Raw genomic sequence first — 18,993 nt, 5'->3', positions numbered from 1 at the left:
GGATCAAGGGATTCACAATTCATGTTTGAGCGGGGTTGAAACGCCACTTTCTGATGTCTCAACAGCACTCAACTTTGTGCTTTATCACATGACGTTGCTGTCCTACGTAAAACACGGCATATCAGATGACCAAATCAAACGGGCAGTTCCCATGATAGTTTCCATCTCACATTCCAACCAATTTACTCATCAAGTCCACCGCAAAGTCACCCCCCTCACGGAGCAGCTCTTTAAAAGGCCCTTTCCCCCACAGCTCAGACACATGTTGGTGTACGACATAAACCACAGCCCCTCTCATTTTGCACTTCTCATCGCTTGTAGATCGGTAAACATCTCTTATGCAATCAACAAACACCTCACTAACCCATAGCTTGGTGATTTTCGCCTGGAACTTCTGCAGAGCATAGTCTTTAAGGCCGTCCACCTCAAAGTAATCGGCCAGCTGATACACTCGAACGTCCTTGGAGAGCTCGTCGTCGTCTAGGCCGAATGAACCCACATCGTGGTCTCGTGGTTGGGAGTGTACGACGTACCTGGATGATTGAGCTTCATACACGGTTCTTCGCGGTATTTTCCCGTGTACATGTATTCAAAGGTCCGCCAGTATGCCTGCATGCTGCCTTCGCTGTACTCGAACTTTCTGGTTCCCACAATTCCACTGTTTTGTTTACTGTCATCGGTACGCGTCAAGCTTCAGCTGGAGTCCAAGTTGTGCCTTGGCAAGCAGTGGCAGCGATCCGCGGTCCGCTATCGTCCCGCCATGGCAGCACAACAGCAGTCTCTAGAAATGCTCCTGAGGAATATATAGCAAACAAAAATCGCAAAGGCCGGCGGAGCTGGGTTTAAGCCCACGGGTTCTTCCTCACTGAAGTCAGCCCTGATTTGCGGACGTTGCAGTCCTACTGGGTCTGCTCCAAATGTGATGGACATGGGAAGAGTTCGCCGTCCGTCGCGTCGAATACCACATCTCCAATTGAGCACCTCCGGAGGTATGTGATTCCGTGCGCGCTGGACATTTATTCTTTCTGCGTCTTACCACATCTAGGTCCCATCTGATCACTCGAACGGACGATTCTGTTTGCGCTGTTACATACCCTCCCTCGAAACGACGCTGCGTGCAGCTGCCTACTGCAAGATGCAATGTTAATAAAGCCAAGGAGTTGAGAGTCGGCTGGATCGTTACTGCCAACCTTCCTTTCACAGCGCCATCGAACCTCTACTTGCGAAGAATTCTCGACCTGCCACAATGCATCATTGGCAAAGGAGGTGCCGTGGAGTCGGCAGTCGGTTCGCGATGCCGTGCGGAAACTATTTGAGGCAAAGAAGGGAGCAATATCGACTCAATTGAGGAATGCAGTCACAAGGATTATCTTTAGCTTCGACATGTGGACTTCTCTCAACCGCTACGCCCTCCTTGGGCTCCACGCTCACTATCTCGACGCTTCCTATGAGGTTCAATCGCGGCTTCTTGCCCTCCGTCGCGTGTGGGGATCTTATTCGGGAGACAACCAAGCAACGACAATATACGGCGTCTTCGTCGAGTACCTGACACGCGACCGGATTGGTGCGGGTGTCTGCGACAATGCCTCATCACATGATACATGCTTGGTGAGCCTCTTTCGTCAACTGTCTCCTGCGATGACCGAGGAGGACATTAGGAACCACCGAACACGATGCTTTGGACATATGACCGGCCTTGCAGGTCAGGCGCTTCTCTGGGGAGAAGATGCTGACTCGTTTGAACGAGAAGCCTTCACAGAGGCGGCCTTCCGTGAACTTCGACTTTGGCGAAAACGCGGCGCCGTCGGCAAGCTGCACAGCATCGTCCGATTCGTTAGGGCTTCTCCGCAACGACGAGAGTTGATGAAATCTCTGGCATACAACCAACGTGATGATGACGACTACCAACTCTCTGAGGAGAAGCGAGCAGCAATCGACCTCGAGCTGATGCAGAACAATGAGACCAGATGGAATTCAACCTTTCTGATGATCCAGCGTGCCATTCGAAAACGAGAGCAGATTGACCACTTCATTGCGTATCTCGAAACCAAGGCAGCAGAGCCCCGACAACGTGTGCCTATCCAAGATCATCTCTCACCGCATGACTGGCTTCTCTTGACGGAGATGCAGAGCTTGTTAAAACCGCTCTACGAAATCACTATGCGGTGCCAGGGTTGGGCGAAGGAAGGCCGTTACGGCGCCTTGTGGGAAGTTATGATCGAATGGAATATTTGCTTACCGTCTTCGAGGAGCACAAGCTGATCTTCTCGCCGCTTGACGCAGGTGCTAATAAGCCACGGAATGCGCGAGCCTCGGTAGCCACGAGTATGATTTTCTAGTCGTCTTCGCTCGCCTCAAGTCTATTTGCTAATAGTACTACAGGATGTAGTGGGCTACAAGCTGACCAGTGCCACGGATGCGAGAAACACTTGCCTCAGCACACTCGAGACGAATATACTAGTACAATCTCGCAAGCTGAGAGTATTGATGATGACCACCGACGATGCATACAAATCTCTATCAATAACTGTTGGTCAAAACTCGATGAGTACACTCGACTTGGCCAGTCCCCGCTTTACCCAGCTGCCGTTATTCTTCACCCGCGCTGGAACGTGTCTTGGCTTGAGGCGAACTGGACCAGCCGCGAGCAGCTGGTATGGCTGCGAGACGCCAAGAAGAGCGTTCGGGAATACTTTGAACTACACTATCCAGCCAATGAGCCATCTGATCGAGTAAAAATCGTAACCGCAAAAGCGATACGGCAAGCCGAGCCTAGTCAATTCGACCAGTGGATGCAGAGCCAGGATCGGCACATGATGGAGGAAGACGATGAAGTTGCAGCTTACATGAGGCAAGGACCGATACGGCGAGAGAACTTGAACCCTATTCTGTGGTGGAAGGACCACCGAGAAGAATACCCACGCTTGAGCAAGTTTGCCCTTGACATATTGATGATTCCTGCGATGTCTGCCGATCCTGAGCGGACTTTCAGTGTGACGAAGTTAACATTACGCTCGCAAAGACACAACTTAGGCCCCGAAATAACAGAGGAAATACAGTGTCTGCGGAACTGGCTGGGCCATCAAGCGATCACGGTGGGTGAGGTTGTTAGTTTTGGCGGGGAAGGGATGGGTTTGGGTGAAGAGGAGGGACGGTAGTACCGTAGCACTATAACAATAACTTAATGCTGACTAACGTATCAAGTAAATCAAGTCGAACCAAGTTAAGTAAGTTCACAGAGGATTTTATTTCAAGTACTCAAGTTACACCCCCAAACTTGACTTACTTGAATTGAAGTCATCGCTGTCCAGTATAGGTTACCGTTTCGTTTGGATGCGGAGTGGTCTACTTGGACCAAAGCGGTATCAAGAATATGGAGGCAACATAAGTCGACACTTAACACCGTCCATAGCCTTGGATATTTCTACTCCAACTAAACTAGAGAGCTCAACAGCTGGAGTATAGGTAGGTAGCATCCGTAGATGACACAATAAGAAAAAAACCAGAAACGGCGCACATGGCATGGGTTCACGGCGGCCAACATTACGATACTGGTTGGTGAAATATTAGTAGACAATTATCCGTTCACAATTCGATATTTTAGGGCTGAGATATTCATCACTGGTTTGGTAATATATTGTAATGCAACCTTATTTTTGTCAAATTCCCTTAGGGGCTTCCCCCCTAGTTAAATTTCCGAGAGGCTGCAACCTTCCTTCAAACTGCAAGCGTGTAATTCCAATATAAGACTGAGGGCCGTGGAAGACATTACTTTTCATGCCAGGCGCCCCATTCTTCCTCTCCCAATACAAATGGAACGTTACGCCAGGCCGACTTAACATCAAAAAGAAATCAACTTACTTCCACTGAGGATAGTGCTCACATGCGTCTGCACTCTGTCGAACCTCATGAACGAACAGGTCTCACTCTCCAAATGATTGAAGAATCCAGCTAATGAAACAAACTGCTTGGCGCACCCACGCTTGTTTGGACAATGATAAATCTTTCCCTTGTGTCTAGGGGAATTGAGATGCATGTTCAAACCATTCAGGGTCTTGAATTCACGGTGACAGATGTAGCACTCCCAGGCGTCCCCGTTGTACGATAGGTGGTTCGCTTCGTAGGTGGTGTTTTGTTCGTCGTGCCACCCGATCTGTTTATTGGTAATGACGCCATGAGGGTCGCGTTTTCGGACCAGTGCCAACAGTTTTTCTCTGTTGAGTGAAGGTGCATTATTGCAGGAACCGGTTTCGAGGTGGTGGCTAAGGCCGCTTGCGCTTGTAAAGCCAGTTCGACAGAAGGGACAGGGAACATTAGCCCCCCGGTGGAGCTTGGAATTCAGATGCTTTGGATGATTAGATTGAAAGAATCTAGAAACCCGGATTGAATATGTCAAGGTACTTGCCATCTGGAGGCTGTTGCCATTTGGGAAACTCTTGTTACACGCCTTGCAGTGGTATTGATAATGCCCTCTAGCCTGCATGTGTTGTCCAGCAGCTTTCTCAGTGTGAAACTTGGCGGAGCAGGTCTCGCAAGGGAACTTTGGCGCCCAATGGCCTAAGGAATTCATATGTTGCTGGGCTGCATGTACGGAACGGAACTCGCGGGTACAAGATTCACATTCGAACCGTGGCCCAAAATGACCTGTATCCTTCATGTGCTGCTCGCAGGAGTGAGCGCTGTTGAACTCTCGTGTGCAAGTCTCGCACTCATACATCCTGTAGGAAATATGATGATACCAGAGGGATTATGGAGTAGACAGAGTTGGCCGCGACGTCTTGTGAATGATGGACAAAACAGACGACTGCAAGATGCACAAGAATGAATAAACAAGAATGTTTGATTCGGATACAAAGAGGGGGAAGAGGAGAGGAAGAGGAAGCAGCACAACAACACACGTGACCATTCCCTTCTTAACTTTTACCAGCTGGGTCAAATGGAACAAAGGCATGGATAGAATGCCATGCATCCTAGCACGTCAGTTCATTCTGACAGTCTGCCTTGGGGGACACACGAGGGAAACATACATTATATGTCAGATCCATAAACCCGTAAATTTTGGTAATGTTATGCTATTTCGTGGTTTATTCCATACAGAGGAGGTCGCCTCACTCAAACCAACAGTGCTTCTTCTGCCCGTCAGTGCAATGATCCTGTCCAACTAGATGCATAAAATATGTCTATGGGCTCGTAGGTGTTACTGGGGACAGTAGGAGTTGAGTCAGGGTTCGATTGCGAAGGAACTTGCGTGTGTCATTTCGCAGCTTGAAGTGTGGCTCTATGTTCTCTTCTACTGCGTATGTCGAGCCAAGTCTGTTTACAGTACCTTTTTGTCCAGGCTCATCACACTGCGGTCCCATTTCGGACCCCTGCAATCCTGTCAAGCTGTGGTATTGCTGTACTTTGAGCAAGTTAGACTGGAAGGGTAGCACGACACAAGCCGAGACAGACATGCGGCGCATAGCCACATCTGGATGAAAATGAAGCCATGGCAAAGTCAAGCTCCTTCTCACGCACGTCGTGACATGGCATCCTGCAGCGACAAAGTCACCCGCAGCTTTGGGGTATGCCGCGGGCAAAGTAAATTCAGCCGGTCGTGGTCGTATCAAAGCGCGCGTCGGTCGGTTTTTTATTCGAGCTGTCGACATTAGGAGCGACCTGTTCTCAGTATTAGGGGCTTGAATGGTGGCGAACCAGGGCCCGATGGCGATGGCTCGATGCCGCCGCCTTAGGTTGCTAATAAGCTCTTTCGTGTGCCTGTAATAATTTGTTTGCCGCTTCACAACAAGAGGTTCTTGGGACGCGGAACCCTGCATTCACACAACTCGGCATGCCCTGGGATGATGACGAGTGGCTACGAGGTCTTGTTGCTCCGTCGGGTCGCCTCGCAGGTGCTGGCCAACCACCAAAACCTGCTCCACGTATTGCTGCCCTCGCGTTTCGGAATGGACATGTGTAATTGGGCGTCAAAGTGCCTATGCATCGCCAGGTTGGCATTTTTTGATTGGATGGTCATCCCCTCGCCGTGCCGGATGCGCCGCCAACCTGCCCAAGTCTTCCTGACAACTCCATCCTCGCCATCCCCTCTTTCCTCCCCTCCTGATTCTCAAAGCTTATCCTTCGAGTGCTGCGCCTTGGTCACAGCTGTGACCTCAGACGCCTTGTCCGCGCGGTGTCAGTTCTACCACTGGCTCATGACTTCCGCTCTGCCTTGAATCTTGAAATAGTCGAAGTTGCGGTTGAAACTCTTGTCCTCGACTACGGTGCGCGGGTGCAGGCGCGGGGTCGCTCACAGAGCCGCTCAATCTGCAGCTCGACTTTCGAAGTCGGGACACACTCTGAATAGCATACGCCGTCCTTTTCTGCGTTACACGATGCAGTGATCGCTGCAGGTGCGACCCTCGGCTGTCAATGACGTGTCATGGTATGCCGCTCATAACCCCGCACCCATCACGGTTGTCACATCGTACGTGGTCGCCAAAATAATATACGGGTCCTGGCACTTCCTACTTCACAAGAAGTTACTATGTCGGGCCGTGCCGATAATCAATGTCGGGTGGTGGTGGAGGTAGACGGCATCGTCTGGACCAAACGGAATGGGGAAGCAAGTTTCCAAGGACGAAGGCGCAAGGCTACTTTAAGCGGCACAAGAACTGAGAGGCAACGGGCCATCTCCACTCCGTTACTCCTAGACCCCAAACGCAATCATACCCAGCTCATATTCTCGGCAAAAAAGACGTGGGTCATTTATACACACAGATTATCTACCACAGCTAGCATCGAAGAGTACTTGAACAAGGGGATTCGCCTGGCTCGAAAACATTGGAAGCTAGTAGAGCCGGACGTCAGCGTAGCGTTTCTTCTTCCACGGCCTTCATCCAGCTACATGTGAAGATCCAACCAAATTGAAGGATATTGTGCGAGGCAGCAATAAGGGGCCTCGAATAGAAAAGAGAGTGAAGCCGTACGATTCAGATCGGAACGTGTCACCGTGGGCCAGGGACCCAGTCACGAGTCTGACTTGCATTGCCGTCAAGACAATGGTGATGTGGACGGTTGCGTAGACCAGCCAAGCAAAGTGTTCCTGGAAGTAGTCGCTGTGTTGATCCCACTGAGACTTGTAGCCGCACAGAGGTGTTTGGGATGGGCGCATATCTTGTTTAGACGACTCATACGCATGTCGCGGATGAAGCGACGGTCAATCCTGGAATAGCTGGGTTCCGTGTCCACTGCCCGACGAGCATTCCCCACACAGGTCATTGCACCTTTGCAGGAAGTAGATGTTTGTCCCGGGCGATGAGGAAGTCGCTCTCATGGGAGAACAGCACGGCATAAGAGTAGAGGAAGCCGAGCGCACAACGGCGAAGCCCTTGGCGCTTACATTTCTTTTGGCTGGTAGGGCGGACGACGTCGTTGGTATCGGGAGAGCACTGGCATGTCTGTCCACAGCTGAGATATTCAATCCAGGAGCCCAGCTGCAGGAGGTGTGGGATCGGCTTAAGGAACATCCGAGCCCGTCGCGCAGAAGAGATGACAAAGGTCTCTGCCCGGTCAAAGACAAAGCAGAGATAGAATTATGCGAACCTGCTGTTACACAACAAGTTTTCCTTCCGCATCTGTTAGCCCAAATGGAGAGGCTAAATTGCCCACAGGGCAGACATGAGCAAAGTCACGCACGGCTCTGACAACACTGGCACACCAACCGTTACGTGCAACAATAGAGACGCTTTGGTGGGCATGGTCGAATGTTTCAGAATGAGTACTGTGCCACACGCACGAAGTGGGACAGGACTTATTTCCGCCTTGTAAATAATATTAGCACCCCTCAGTGACCTCAAAAATTGCGCATATTCGCCAGTACAACTTGTTTTTTGCATCGTTCAACTCTTTCTGAGAGTGCTGCCCGCGAGAAGTTGAGAGGAATGAGCTGCATGATTACTATCATGCAGTTGGAGCTGAGAGCCAGTAAGTGCTGTTGCTCGACTTGATTCAAAATTACGCAGGCAACCCGCCTAGTTTGACCACAGAGCGCACAAAATGCCTTTTGTATGCTATCACATAATGTTTTCTCCCCCTCAGGAGAAGACTTGGGGGGCGAGACTTGTAGACAGACACATGTTTGGAAAATAACAAACAGCTTGTTAAATTATGAGCGGCTAAGCATGGCTGTGGATTATGAAGGACGCAAGAAAGTCATTGTAGCTCTGAGCTCTAGTGTGCGGTTGCAGCGCCTACCAGCACATTGGAGGGGTCACTCCAATCGAGCCTAAAAAAGAGAATATTGAACGTCAAACTATTCGAACCACAGCCTCTCACGGCGGCTTGGGCCCTGCAATTGCGTTACAGCCTTGGTATTTGGGATATGAGCTTTGTGTCACGGCCCCGGCATTCTGCAATGACACTTGGCTGTCGCCACTACCAATCGCATAGTGAGGCTGTGGTATTTTCGCCCGCATGTTTAACGGCGGCAATGCAATTGGTGCGTGACTTCAGGCTTCGCCGGTAGGAGTTGGATTAATCCTGCAAAACTGGGGGTGTACGTCGCTGGCAGAAGCCATTCCGAGGCTATATTGAGCGCACACATTTCGGTTCTTGTTTGGCGGCTGTGCTGAGATAGATCTTGGGTTACAGGCGCGTTGACGTGTATACCTGGTAATGTTCACGCGAGTTGGATCAGGCAGCCGTAGATCATAAGAAGAGGGCAACATCTCGCATTTGTGAACTGGACAAGACCGCGAGACAACATGGTACGCGCCTCGTATTAGACCGGCGTTCCGGCAGCCATCCCGGCGGCCCCGAAGCGTCGGGGGCAGTAATAACCCTCTGCTGTGGAGGCAAATTGCAATGACCGATAACAGCCATTTTTGGCTGCACGGACGCAATCGGGTGCTTTTTTCAGCCAAGTTCTGAACAGAGTCTTTGTAGAGAGGAAGGATATTTTGCACAGACAATACTTGCGATCCTTAGCACATTGAAGGCCTTAACATTGGAGGCAGGACTTTGTTGAGAAGTCGAGTTGTAGAATTGGCATGGGCGCAACACACTCACCGGTGAGTACTCAACATTGCGCCCTCCGAACCCTGCTGGTCTTCTACCATATTTGGGCGCGCAAAGACACTTTTTGTCCTTCCGGTTTGCCTGTTTGCGAAGAAGTCGCAAAATGCGGGTTGAAGCAACTGACATTTGACAGAAGTTGGCTGTTGGGGTTGAAGGGGACGAACTTGCGACAAGGGAAAGTGAAGGGGCGTATTCTCAGGAACGCGACATTTGTCTCTGTATTTTACGCCTCCACAAATCGCAGCCGGCTATTGGATAATACCTAGCGGCAAGCACGTACCGTTTTAGTATCCGTAGGTGACACGACAACAAGAAAAGCTAGAATCGGTGCACGTATTTACGATTGAAGTCATAAAACAACCAAAGAGGTAGAAGTTGGCGACCAAGAATTGTAGGTGGGGGACAGAACGGACACGGGCCTGAGACTACCATTTCGCACCCCCTTACCCCATCCATTGGTGGCCATGCTATTTTTATAACACGCTGAAATCAGACACGGAAGAAGTGGAGGTGCATATCTTTTTCACACAAATAGAGTTCAGATACATATTTACTTAAGGATAGGGGTATGACACTCCCATCTCTCTCGTATTCCATTCTCGTACTGTGCAGGACAAGAACGAGGATGGACGGGACCGTGTGAATAACTTCCCAAGGACTAACTGTAGAGGAGACTGACGCGGTGCTTCAAGGACCATCGAATCTATCATTACGTGACACCAGACTTCATCTCTCCAGCCTTCTGAGTTTGTGCCCTGTGCTTCCTGCGTAACACTGATCTCGCAAACCACAAATCATGGCAACACATGAAAATGACGAGTCCCAAGAAAAACAGAAGAACCAGAGTGACCAGAAAAAGAACGAGAACTGAAAACCGACGTGAAGCCTCAGCAAAGGGAGGCAATTCGCTTGACTCATGCGGCAAAGATTGCGCAGCTAGCTCAACCTGCATAGCGCTTAATATGGTCGATAACATAACAAATATCGCGATGAACGGTGCCAGTATGCGGCTTAAGCAAGAACCCCACTGGGCATTGATATGGTGAAAGGTGAGTTTTTCAAGAAAAATTCTCGCTAGCCAATTCAGCCGCGTCAATCGGAGCTCTCCGTATTGATACCGAGGCGAGACACACTTATCAGGTAGATCTGCAAATGGAGTGATGAACGCAGCAAATTCTTCAAATGTTAGACGCTCATTGCATGAGCTGGTAGGTATGAGCCCCATATCTTCTGCGGCCCTACGGAAATCAAGGTCAACCTGTATAAGGAACCGGTATGTCCGCATAAAGCCCGCAGCGGCTTCAAACAGCTCCCTGTCCGCAACCTCAATGTATTCCCAGAAGGCGCGAGATAGCATATAAGGCGGGATGGGCTTAATAAATATACGATCGTAGTACCAGACAAGGTGAAGATGCGGGTTTTCTGTCAAAATCACGTCCCTCCCACGAACGGCTTGATGGTGTAGCGGCGAGATATGTGCATAATGCGGCGTTGATACCTGAAATATTGTGTCAGTAGGGTCTCTGCGTGAAGAAGAACGGCACTAACCAGCCAAAGACGAGGTGATAGCTTATCAAGATGGAATGGTATAAGTGCACGTCGGAGGTAAGGCAAAAGAGTTGGGCTTTGTAGGTCAGCATGAGCATGGCCTGGGAGCATGTTCTTGCCATCGCGTCTACGGAGCACTCTCCGAGGTCCGATCCAAGTAACTTCAAGAGTGTTCCCGCTTAGGTCCGTAATATCTCTCGTTGAGAGCGCCATAGCAATCCGGGAACGCTCAAGGGGTTGCAAATTACTTATCGAGGAAGAATTAAGACTTAATATGTCATTGTTATCCTGCTCAGCACGCCGTTTACATATAAGTCTTGAGTAGGCAATTGATAACTTGAGTAACCAGCGGTTGCTACACTTCTGCTGTGATGCCAAGCCCGAACAGAGCTTTTATCTGCGTGCTGCGCCACTCTCTGGTCTTTCATTGTGGCTCCACAAATTGAGCACATGCCCTGTGGTTTAAAATTAAGCTCCACATCTACTCCGGTGCCTTCCGCTTTTGTGACATCGGGAGCTACTGCAGGGTATTGAGAACCTCACTCTTCGCGTTGTGTTTATTGGCCGACATAGGCCTAGGCCTTACCCCTCTTTCGCCCAAGACGCGGCTTGAACAAAAATTATCCTAGCTACGGGGCGATGCTCACTCTGGGCTGTGCTCTTGCAGCTTTTGTTGCTCTTCTTATTGCCAGATAACCCCCCCTTCGTTTTTTCCGTATGAGACGCGGGCCAATCGACACTACTGGCTGACCAGAACAGGAGCACACTACTTCCTCTCCCTCACGCAACTTGTACGTCATACTGGCGTTTATTTCCATCGTTCTGCCAGCATTAGAAGTTCGTTGCCTAGTTTGATTGAGGAGTTCCTGAGCTCTTCTTCCTCCGGGCAGATCTTCGCTTTGTTTGCCTCAGCTCTAGACTTCGGGCTTATCGAGCCGGCAGCACATCAACATCACCTAACATGCCGCCAAAGAAAAGGGCGAGGGTAAGTAGTAGCACAAGCAATCTCCAACAACCCAATAATGCGGGACCGTCGTTCAACGTACCTCCAAATAAGAGGACGAGGGCAGACAGCACAAGCAAGCCTCCACAGCTCGCAAATGCGCTGCCACGAAAGCTGGGACTAAACCAAGTATACCCCAATCCAAGTGACACTTCAAGAAAAATTGACATAGAGTCGGTCTAATCACATACCATCCTGTCCGACTCAGCTAACGGATTGTAGCATCGTTGCTATCCATGGCTTGGACACTCACTCACCGAAAACTTGGGTGAGATTTAAAAACGGCCGTGATGAAACGGATGGAGTCGTTCACTGGCTGCAAGATCCGGACATGCTGCCTTCAACAATTTCAACCGCTCGGATCTTCACGTACGACTGGAACGCGAATTTCGACCGCGAAGCGGCGACCGAAAGCTTACTCGGCCATGCTGACGGACTACTGCTACAACTGCAGATGCAAAGAGAAGAGGTGAGCTTCTTTGGCTTCTATTTTTGATAAGATGATTTAACGCCGCAGATGGAGGCTCACAATCGGCCTATCATTTTCGTTGCCTCTTGCTTTGGCGGCTTATTGCTTTGCAAGGTGGGCGTATAATTCTTCACTGCATTTTTGAACAGGCACTTATTCCTTTAAGGCGCTGCACCGGGCATCTGGACGCCACAGCAAGTACTCGCGCATCCTCGATTCGACCGTCGGTGTGACTTTTCTAGGAACCCCTTTTCGAGGCAGTAGCGATGGCTTCTTGACTGCAGCACAGCTGCGTCTCAAAGTAGCTGAATCGATGGGTGGTGAAACAGCCAACGAGCTTATTAAGTACCTTAGCAGGAATGAGCAAGAACGTAAACAACTCGACGACGCCGTCCAAGAGTTCTGTGAATTGGCCAAGGCTTCTACTTTCAAGGATTCCATCTACTGCTTTTACGAGACACAAAAAAGCTCGGGGGATCACGGAATCGTAAGTCATACCGACGTTCGGACATTATAATCACTAACTAAATTAGCTCGTTCCGAAATACTCAGCTTGTCTTGATTTCAGCAACCTCCGCGTTGGGTTACCCGTCAGGCATGCGCTGTTGAACAAGTTTTCAGGGCCGGATGACATCGCATTCCAGACTGTATCATATAGCTTGAAAGAGATTGCCGACCAGAAAATACAGTCAGGTTAGCGAATACATTTCTTTATGATCCTACCAGAGCGTTACGCTGTGATTGAAAATCATGAGATTTCCCTGTCGGATTCCGTAGCTGCAAATGGAGGGAACCGGCTAACCAACCAGTTCTGCAGGGCCTGACGCCTGGATCCGAAACAAGCACTATACTGCCAACAAGCTCAAGATTGAACGACTCTCAGGCTCCCTGTTGCCGATGGACAGGTGCTACATCAATCTCGCCATTATAAAAAAGCCAGGACAAAATCGCTTAGAGGAAGAATCCAAGGAGGCAGATTCGACCCCCCAGGCCTCCCCGTTTTCAATCTTCACTCGACAGAAAGTTGAAACGCTAGACAAGACGTCACAAGTTGACTTAGCGACATTATTCAACGAACGCAAGGGTCGCGACGGCCGACTAATGCAACCACGAAGGATTTTGATTCGAGGACGCGCGGGAATTGGGAAGACCACCTTGTGCAAAAAGATTGTCCATGAGTTTACTAAAGGCACATGGAACGAATGGACGAATATTTCGACCGCATTCTTTGGGTGCCTCTGCGGAATCTGAAGCTAAAAGAGAGACGCCAGCTACCGGCGTATAATTTTGAACATCTTCTTAGCCATGAGTATTTCTCTCTGCCGTACCCTAAACCGGAATTCGCTGAAGCATTATGTCATGTTTTAGAGGCCACTGTCGACAAGACTCTATTCCTTCTCGACGGCCTGGATGAAGTATCACAGTTCTTGGGCGGATATGATGCTATGTCCCGGTTTCTCATGGTCCTGCTAAATCGGCCAAACGTTATCATTACATCCAGGCCCAACGCCAGCCTTCCATCTTGTATCCAACCTCTTGATCACGAATTGGAAACGATCGGGTTCTACCCAGATCAAGTGAGGGAATATATCGAAGAGTCTTTTACTGACCCGGAAACAGCTAAGACTGACCGCGACAAAGTCAACAAAGTCCAGTCCTTCCTTCACGCGCATTGGCTAATTCATGGTCTCGTGCGGATCCCAATTCAGCTGGATGCGCTTTGTTATACCTGGGACGACCTGGAACCCGGAAATGTGCCTGATACCATGACCGGCATATACAAAGCCATCGTACAAAGGTTGTGGGCGAAGGATGCTGGGCGACTGGAGAAGCAGGTTGGAAGCTATAAGATAGCTCGCACCGCCGAAATCCAACGTAGTGTCAATGATGAGATCAGGCTGCTTGAGTGTCTGGCCTTCAACGGGCTGCATAGCGACATAATAGATTTCACGCCAACGCATCGAGACGAAATTTCCGCGAGATTTGAGTTCAATATGCCCCTTGATGAGATCCTTGGACGACTCTCTGTCATAAGAACTTCGGACTCATCACTAAGAGCTGAAAACCAAGATTATCACTTTATACACCTAACCTTTCAAGAGTATTTTGCGGCGTCGTATTTCGTGCGGCACTGGAAGGATAGACGGCAACTTGAGTATCTTGCACTTTGCAATAAGGAGACGGATACAAAGCCAAGTCATCCTGTAGAGTTTCTTCGGAAACATAAATATACTGCGCGCTACGACGTCTTCTGGCGCTTTGTTGCCGGCTTGCTTGACGCAGGCAGCCAGGTTATTGGCTTCGTGAATATAATCGAGGAAGAACCGCTCGACCTTTTAGGTCCTACGCATCAAAGACTGGTCATGCATTGCTTGAGCGAAATATCCGGTCACTTGCCAATGCGAGAGGTCCTCGAACAAAGGCTGTCCCAGTGGTTGCTGTTTGAGTGTAATTTCAACCATCGTCCGCACCTTGCAAGCGAAGCTGAGTTTCCCGAGCTGGCCCTGAACACTGCTTTACGTGAAGGGTCTGCTGATGATCAGAAAACAATTCTACGGTCGCTAGCCAAACGACCCTCAATTCCGCGAAGTAACATTAAGCTGATAGCTTCCTGGCTCGACAACGAGAACCGAGACATGAGACAGGCCGCTGTAGAAGCCTTAGGAGGGCAATCGGCCCTGCCTAACGATATACTCATGGCGGTAGTGGTTCGGCTCGCTGACGAGATTGAGGACGTGCGAATGGCCGCTATCCAAGTCTTAGGTGGGCAATTGACTCTGTCTAACGAGATCCTTGTGGCCGTGGCAGCATGGCTTGACCACAAGGACCAGGACGTGCGACGTGCTGCCGTCGAGGCCTTACGTGGGCGATTGGTCGTATCTAATGAGATCTTTGCGACTGTTCTCAATAACGAGAACAAGTACGTGCAACAGCACGTTGGCAAAGCCTTAGGAGGGCGATCACCTCTGCCTAATGAGATGCTTATGGCCGTGGCGACACGTCTTGACGAGAACGAGGAAGTGCGACAGGCAGCTATCGAAGCCTTAGGTGGGCGATCCGCTCTGCCTAACGAGATCCTTGCCGCCGTACTTGATAGCGATGACGAGTGCTTGCGACAGGCCGCTCTCGAAGCCTTAGGTGAGCGATCGGCCCTGCCTCACGAGATGCTTACACTAGTGGTAACACGGCTTGCCGATAAGAATGAGAACGTGAAAATGACCGCTGTTGAGGTCCTAGGAAGGCAATCGGTTCTGCCTAACGAGATCCTTACGGCTATAGCAGCATGGCTTGACTATAACGATGGGGATGTGCGATATGCCGCTATTAAAGCTTTAGCTAGGCGATCGGTCCTGCCTAACGAGATGCTTACGGCCGTAGCGGCATGGCTTGACGACGAGGACAAGTACGTGCGACAGGCTGCTGTCGAAGCCTTAGGTGTGCAATCGGGCCTACCTAACGAGATTCTTGCGGCCGTAGCGACACGGCTTGACGACAGGGACCAGCACGTGCGACGTACTGCCGTCGAAGCCTTAGGGAGGCGATTAGTCCTACCTAATAAGATTCTCATGGTAATGCTAGCACGACTTACCGACGAGAACGAGGACGTGCGAGATGCTGCTGTTGAAGCCTTAGGTGAGCAATCGGCTCTATCTAATGGGATTCTCACGGCTATTGCGGCACGGCTCGATAACGAGAATGTGTACGTGCGACAAGCAGCCATTGAAGCCTTAGGTAGGCAATCGGCCCTACCTGACGAGATTCTCACGGCCGTGGCGGTACGACTTGACGACAAGAACGAGGAGGTGCAATACGCCGCTATCGAAACCTTAGGTAGGCAATTAGCCTTACCTGACAAAATGCTCACGGCCATAGCAGCACGGCTTAACGAGAAGGACCGGCACGTGCGACGTGCCGCTATTGAAGCCTTAGGTAGGCGATTAGCTCTACCTAAGAAGATCCTCATGGTAATACTAGCACGACTCACCGACGAGAACGAGAACGTGCGAGAGGCTGCTGTTGAAGCTTTAGGTGAGCGATCGGCCTTATCTAACGAGATACTTACAGCGGTAGCAGCACGACTTACCGACGAGAATGAGGACGTGCGAATGGCCGCTCTTGAAGCCTTAAGTAGGCAATCAGCTTTATCTAATAAGATCCTTACGGTTATAGCAGCACGACTTGCCGACGAGAATAAGTGGGTGCGACAGGCCGCTGTCGAGGCCTTAGGTGGGCAACCAGCCCTGCCCAATAAGATGCTTACGGCTGTGGCGGCACGGCTCGACGACCAGGATGTGTACGTGCGGCGAGCCGCCACCCAAGCCTTACTTGATGGAGTGCAAAAACACGGAAAATTGTATTGTTCCTTTCTCAATAGCCCTTGCGTCGCATCGCTTTACAAGAATTTACTCTCTAGAAGCTTCAATGAACCCTTAAGTTGGTACAGTGAGGATAACAACTGCTGCTTCAACATGCCAGAGGGTATCAGAAGAGTTTCTATGGACAATCAACACACCGATATCATGGCCAAGATTAACGCGGCGAGGCCAGCAGACTTTCCATCAACCGGCCGTGGGAGCAGAGCTTGCCCTCCTGCCAGTCCTGTTTGATGGATGAGAATCTCGACAACGGGCAGATAGAACGGAATGGCCCTATCGTCACAATACGATGGAACCTAGTATGTCACGTCTACGATATGACTCTCTCGCATAAGATGCATCTGCAAAATCATGCTATTCTAGTCCATGGGACGGTCGCCTGAAGCCAATTTGCTGTTGGTAGAATGAATAATTCAAAGCGTATTCAATTATAATCGGTAGAAGTAAACACTACGTTGCAGAAAACTCAAATTAGACCAGTCATTTAAGACAATTCTCTCATTCGGTGTACCGTCAGGGAAGTGCTAATTCAGTGGAATCTTCGCCTTTATGTGTCAATTGGTAAACCAATCCATTGTTCCTGGGACCTGACATATGTTTCAATACTAGTTGGAAATATTAGGAATTCCTTAACAAGCGAGTCCATAGCCTGAAACCTCTGCCCTAACATCCGCTTCAAATTCTCCGGGTGACACCGAAGGAATCTTCTGAATCTGGTGCCAGGGTGTCGTTCCTTCCTTATCGTCCGGATCCAAATCCCCGGGCAAGCGAGATGCCTAATGTTTTCGCATGTCGGGGCCGCATTTCTCAACATCCAGATGCAAAGCATCCTTCTCGTGTGAGTTGGAGTTTGGGAGGTGTGCTTCAGTACCGTATTGGTCTAATAAATACTCGACCACCTCGATGTGATCCCCCTTCATAGCTTCATCAATTGATTGATGCACTGCATTGGTATATACTGCCTCGTAAGGGTAGCGAAAATCTTGACGTAGCAGTTCCCTCTCCAGCTCTTTGTTGATCCTAGCTCTGCTTACCAAACGCCGGATCATCGGCATACAGCCCTTCCCGGCAGCCGCGCAAAGGAGCTCCTTTGCCCACTTTTCCTGTATTATTGCGTCCAGGATGTCATCAACGAGGTCAAAAACTGCGTCCCAACTTTGACATCGTAAGTCAGCCTTACGCCTATACCACTGGTTAATGGCTAGCTGGAAGAAATCGAGAATGAGAACCTGATGCTTAGCTCTCTCATCGAGAGGAAGCATCCTCAGCCTAGATATATCACCCCATCGAATGAGTTGGTCAGCAGCCCGCATATTTGACTCAGGCAAGAAATTTTCATTACTAAAGTCCCAACTCTCAACCACATGGCGAAACATCTCCGGTGAGCCAAAAAGCGCGGTAATACCAAGGGGGTCATACAAACTAGGGTCAAATTCGAACCTTGGCAGAATGACGCAGCCAGGCCGACGATTCTGCTCAATCCAATTGTGAATCCTAGTAGAACCGGGCTGGCATAGCTTTTCGATGCTCGCCAACTCTAGCAGGGACGGCCTAGTGATCATGCTCAAGTGTTCAACCCAGTAGCATGAAGCGTAGACGAAGAACTCCCCGAAGCCACGCTCAGTCGGGTCGTAGCGAATCATAGTTTTCTCCCATTCATCCCAAGTGCAGCTAGTAGTGTAATTGTTGGATTTGATATCGTCATTAAATAGGTCGACTTCTTGCGGTAGAGCTTCAATAGCGAGCTGCTCGTCAGAGAAAAGGCGCCTCTGGTCAATCTCCTCTAGTAGAAGATATCTGACACAGGTGTTCAGTAACTCTGCCTCTACTATCTCTGTGCAGAACTCGGATGATAGTTTATTTGGTGTCCCAGGAGAAACTAGTGACTTCGTAATAAACTCCTTTACCGATAGGTGTAGTAGCCGAACCTGACGCTTCTTCAAGTCTCTAAAATCGATATGAGAAATGAACGGTTGGATCAGACTCATGACTCGGTGATGATCTACAAGGTCGGTTAGAGATTCGATCCTTGTTACACCATCCCCAGCCAAGCCCAAAGTCACAGCCCATGAGAGTTCCGATATGCTAAGCGGTCTGCGGACGGCGGAGAGAAATTTCAAAGCCATGAGATTGATTGGATGGCTACTTCAAACTTGAATTGAGAACTTGACTTGACGAGAAGTCGAACTTGATTGAGAAATGTCAAGTTCGAGCTTGACTGTCAGCCACACTGGTTATAATATTACTGCTGAAGACATCAAGGTTCTAGATGTGCAAGGCGCTTAGGGCAAGAACTAGTCAATTGAGGCAGACATGCGCGCGGGAATAGTTGAGATGACGTCTTGTCTCCGGAGTAATAAAAAAAAGGTAGGAATTGGAGGCCATGTTCAGTAGAGGAGTTTGTGTCTTTTATAGACGTAAGCCAATGAATCAGGACGCGTTGTAAACGAAACTTAATTGATTTGCAAACGCGACGCGTTGGGCGGCACCGAAAGCGGAGGCGCGATACCTAAACTGGCAATTGGACGGGATCCCGTCCA

General features: G+C 49.8%; 7 protein-coding genes across 7 annotated transcripts; 2 read left to right on the top strand and 5 right to left on the bottom strand.

Annotated features, from left to right (window-relative positions):
* Window positions 1-166: 166 nt before the first annotated feature.
* CDC23_1 (Anaphase-promoting complex subunit 23) lies at window positions 167-615 on the bottom strand (the record flags this gene model as incomplete). The annotated part of the gene is made up of 2 exons (XM_066120438.1): window positions 167-480; window positions 534-615. The coding sequence occupies 2 exons, from the start codon at window positions 613-615 to the stop codon at window positions 167-169; spliced, it is 396 nt and encodes a 131-aa protein (XP_065974726.1).
* A 4,565-nt stretch (window positions 616-5,180) lies between these two features.
* Window positions 5,181-5,816, bottom strand: J3458_013430 (uncharacterized protein; the record flags this gene model as incomplete). Its single annotated transcript, XM_066120437.1, has 1 exon — window positions 5,181-5,816. The coding sequence occupies one exon, from the start codon at window positions 5,814-5,816 to the stop codon at window positions 5,181-5,183; it is 636 nt and encodes a 211-aa protein (XP_065974725.1).
* Window positions 5,817-7,623: 1,807 nt separating this feature from the next.
* On the bottom strand, window positions 7,624-9,496 carry J3458_013429 (uncharacterized protein). The gene is made up of 2 exons (XM_066120436.1): window positions 9,049-9,496; window positions 7,624-8,953 (listed from the first exon to the last, which is right to left on the bottom strand). Exons 1-2 carry the CDS (start codon window positions 9,181-9,183, stop codon window positions 8,762-8,764), a joined length of 327 nt encoding a protein of 108 aa, XP_065974724.1. The 5' UTR covers window positions 9,184-9,496; the 3' UTR covers window positions 7,624-8,761.
* Window positions 9,497-9,568: 72 nt separating this feature from the next.
* Window positions 9,569-10,957, bottom strand: J3458_013428 (uncharacterized protein). Its single transcript, XM_007811461.2, has 2 exons — window positions 10,606-10,957; window positions 9,569-10,555 (listed from the first exon to the last, which is right to left on the bottom strand). Exons 1-2 carry the CDS (start codon window positions 10,816-10,818, stop codon window positions 9,767-9,769), a joined length of 1,002 nt encoding a protein of 333 aa, XP_007809652.2. The 5' UTR covers window positions 10,819-10,957; the 3' UTR covers window positions 9,569-9,766.
* A 609-nt stretch (window positions 10,958-11,566) lies between these two features.
* On the top strand, window positions 11,567-12,775 carry J3458_013427 (uncharacterized protein; the record flags this gene model as incomplete). Its single annotated transcript, XM_066120435.1, has 5 exons — window positions 11,567-11,781; window positions 11,831-12,077; window positions 12,132-12,191; window positions 12,244-12,564; window positions 12,611-12,775. 5 exons carry the CDS (start codon window positions 11,567-11,569, stop codon window positions 12,773-12,775), a joined length of 1,008 nt encoding a protein of 335 aa, XP_065974723.1.
* On the top strand, window positions 12,758-16,932 carry J3458_013426 (uncharacterized protein). Its single transcript, XM_066120434.1, has one exon. The coding sequence runs from the start codon at window positions 13,271-13,273 to the stop codon at window positions 16,682-16,684; it is 3,414 nt and encodes a 1,137-aa protein (XP_065974722.1). The 5' UTR covers window positions 12,758-13,270; the 3' UTR covers window positions 16,685-16,932.
* On the bottom strand, window positions 16,875-18,549 carry J3458_013425 (uncharacterized protein). Its single transcript, XM_007811459.2, has one exon. The coding sequence runs from the start codon at window positions 18,439-18,441 to the stop codon at window positions 17,230-17,232; it is 1,212 nt and encodes a 403-aa protein (XP_007809650.1). The 5' UTR covers window positions 18,442-18,549; the 3' UTR covers window positions 16,875-17,229.
* Window positions 18,550-18,993: the final 444 nt, after the last annotated feature.

This window comes from Metarhizium acridum (assembly GCF_019434415.1).
Source record: "Metarhizium acridum strain ARSEF 324 chromosome Unknown scaffold_276, whole genome shotgun sequence".
In the NCBI taxonomy this organism is placed as follows: domain Eukaryota; kingdom Fungi; phylum Ascomycota; class Sordariomycetes; order Hypocreales; family Clavicipitaceae; genus Metarhizium; species Metarhizium acridum.
The sequence above is the reverse complement of the archived record's forward strand: the minus strand, read 5'-3'. Positions and strand labels throughout refer to the sequence as shown.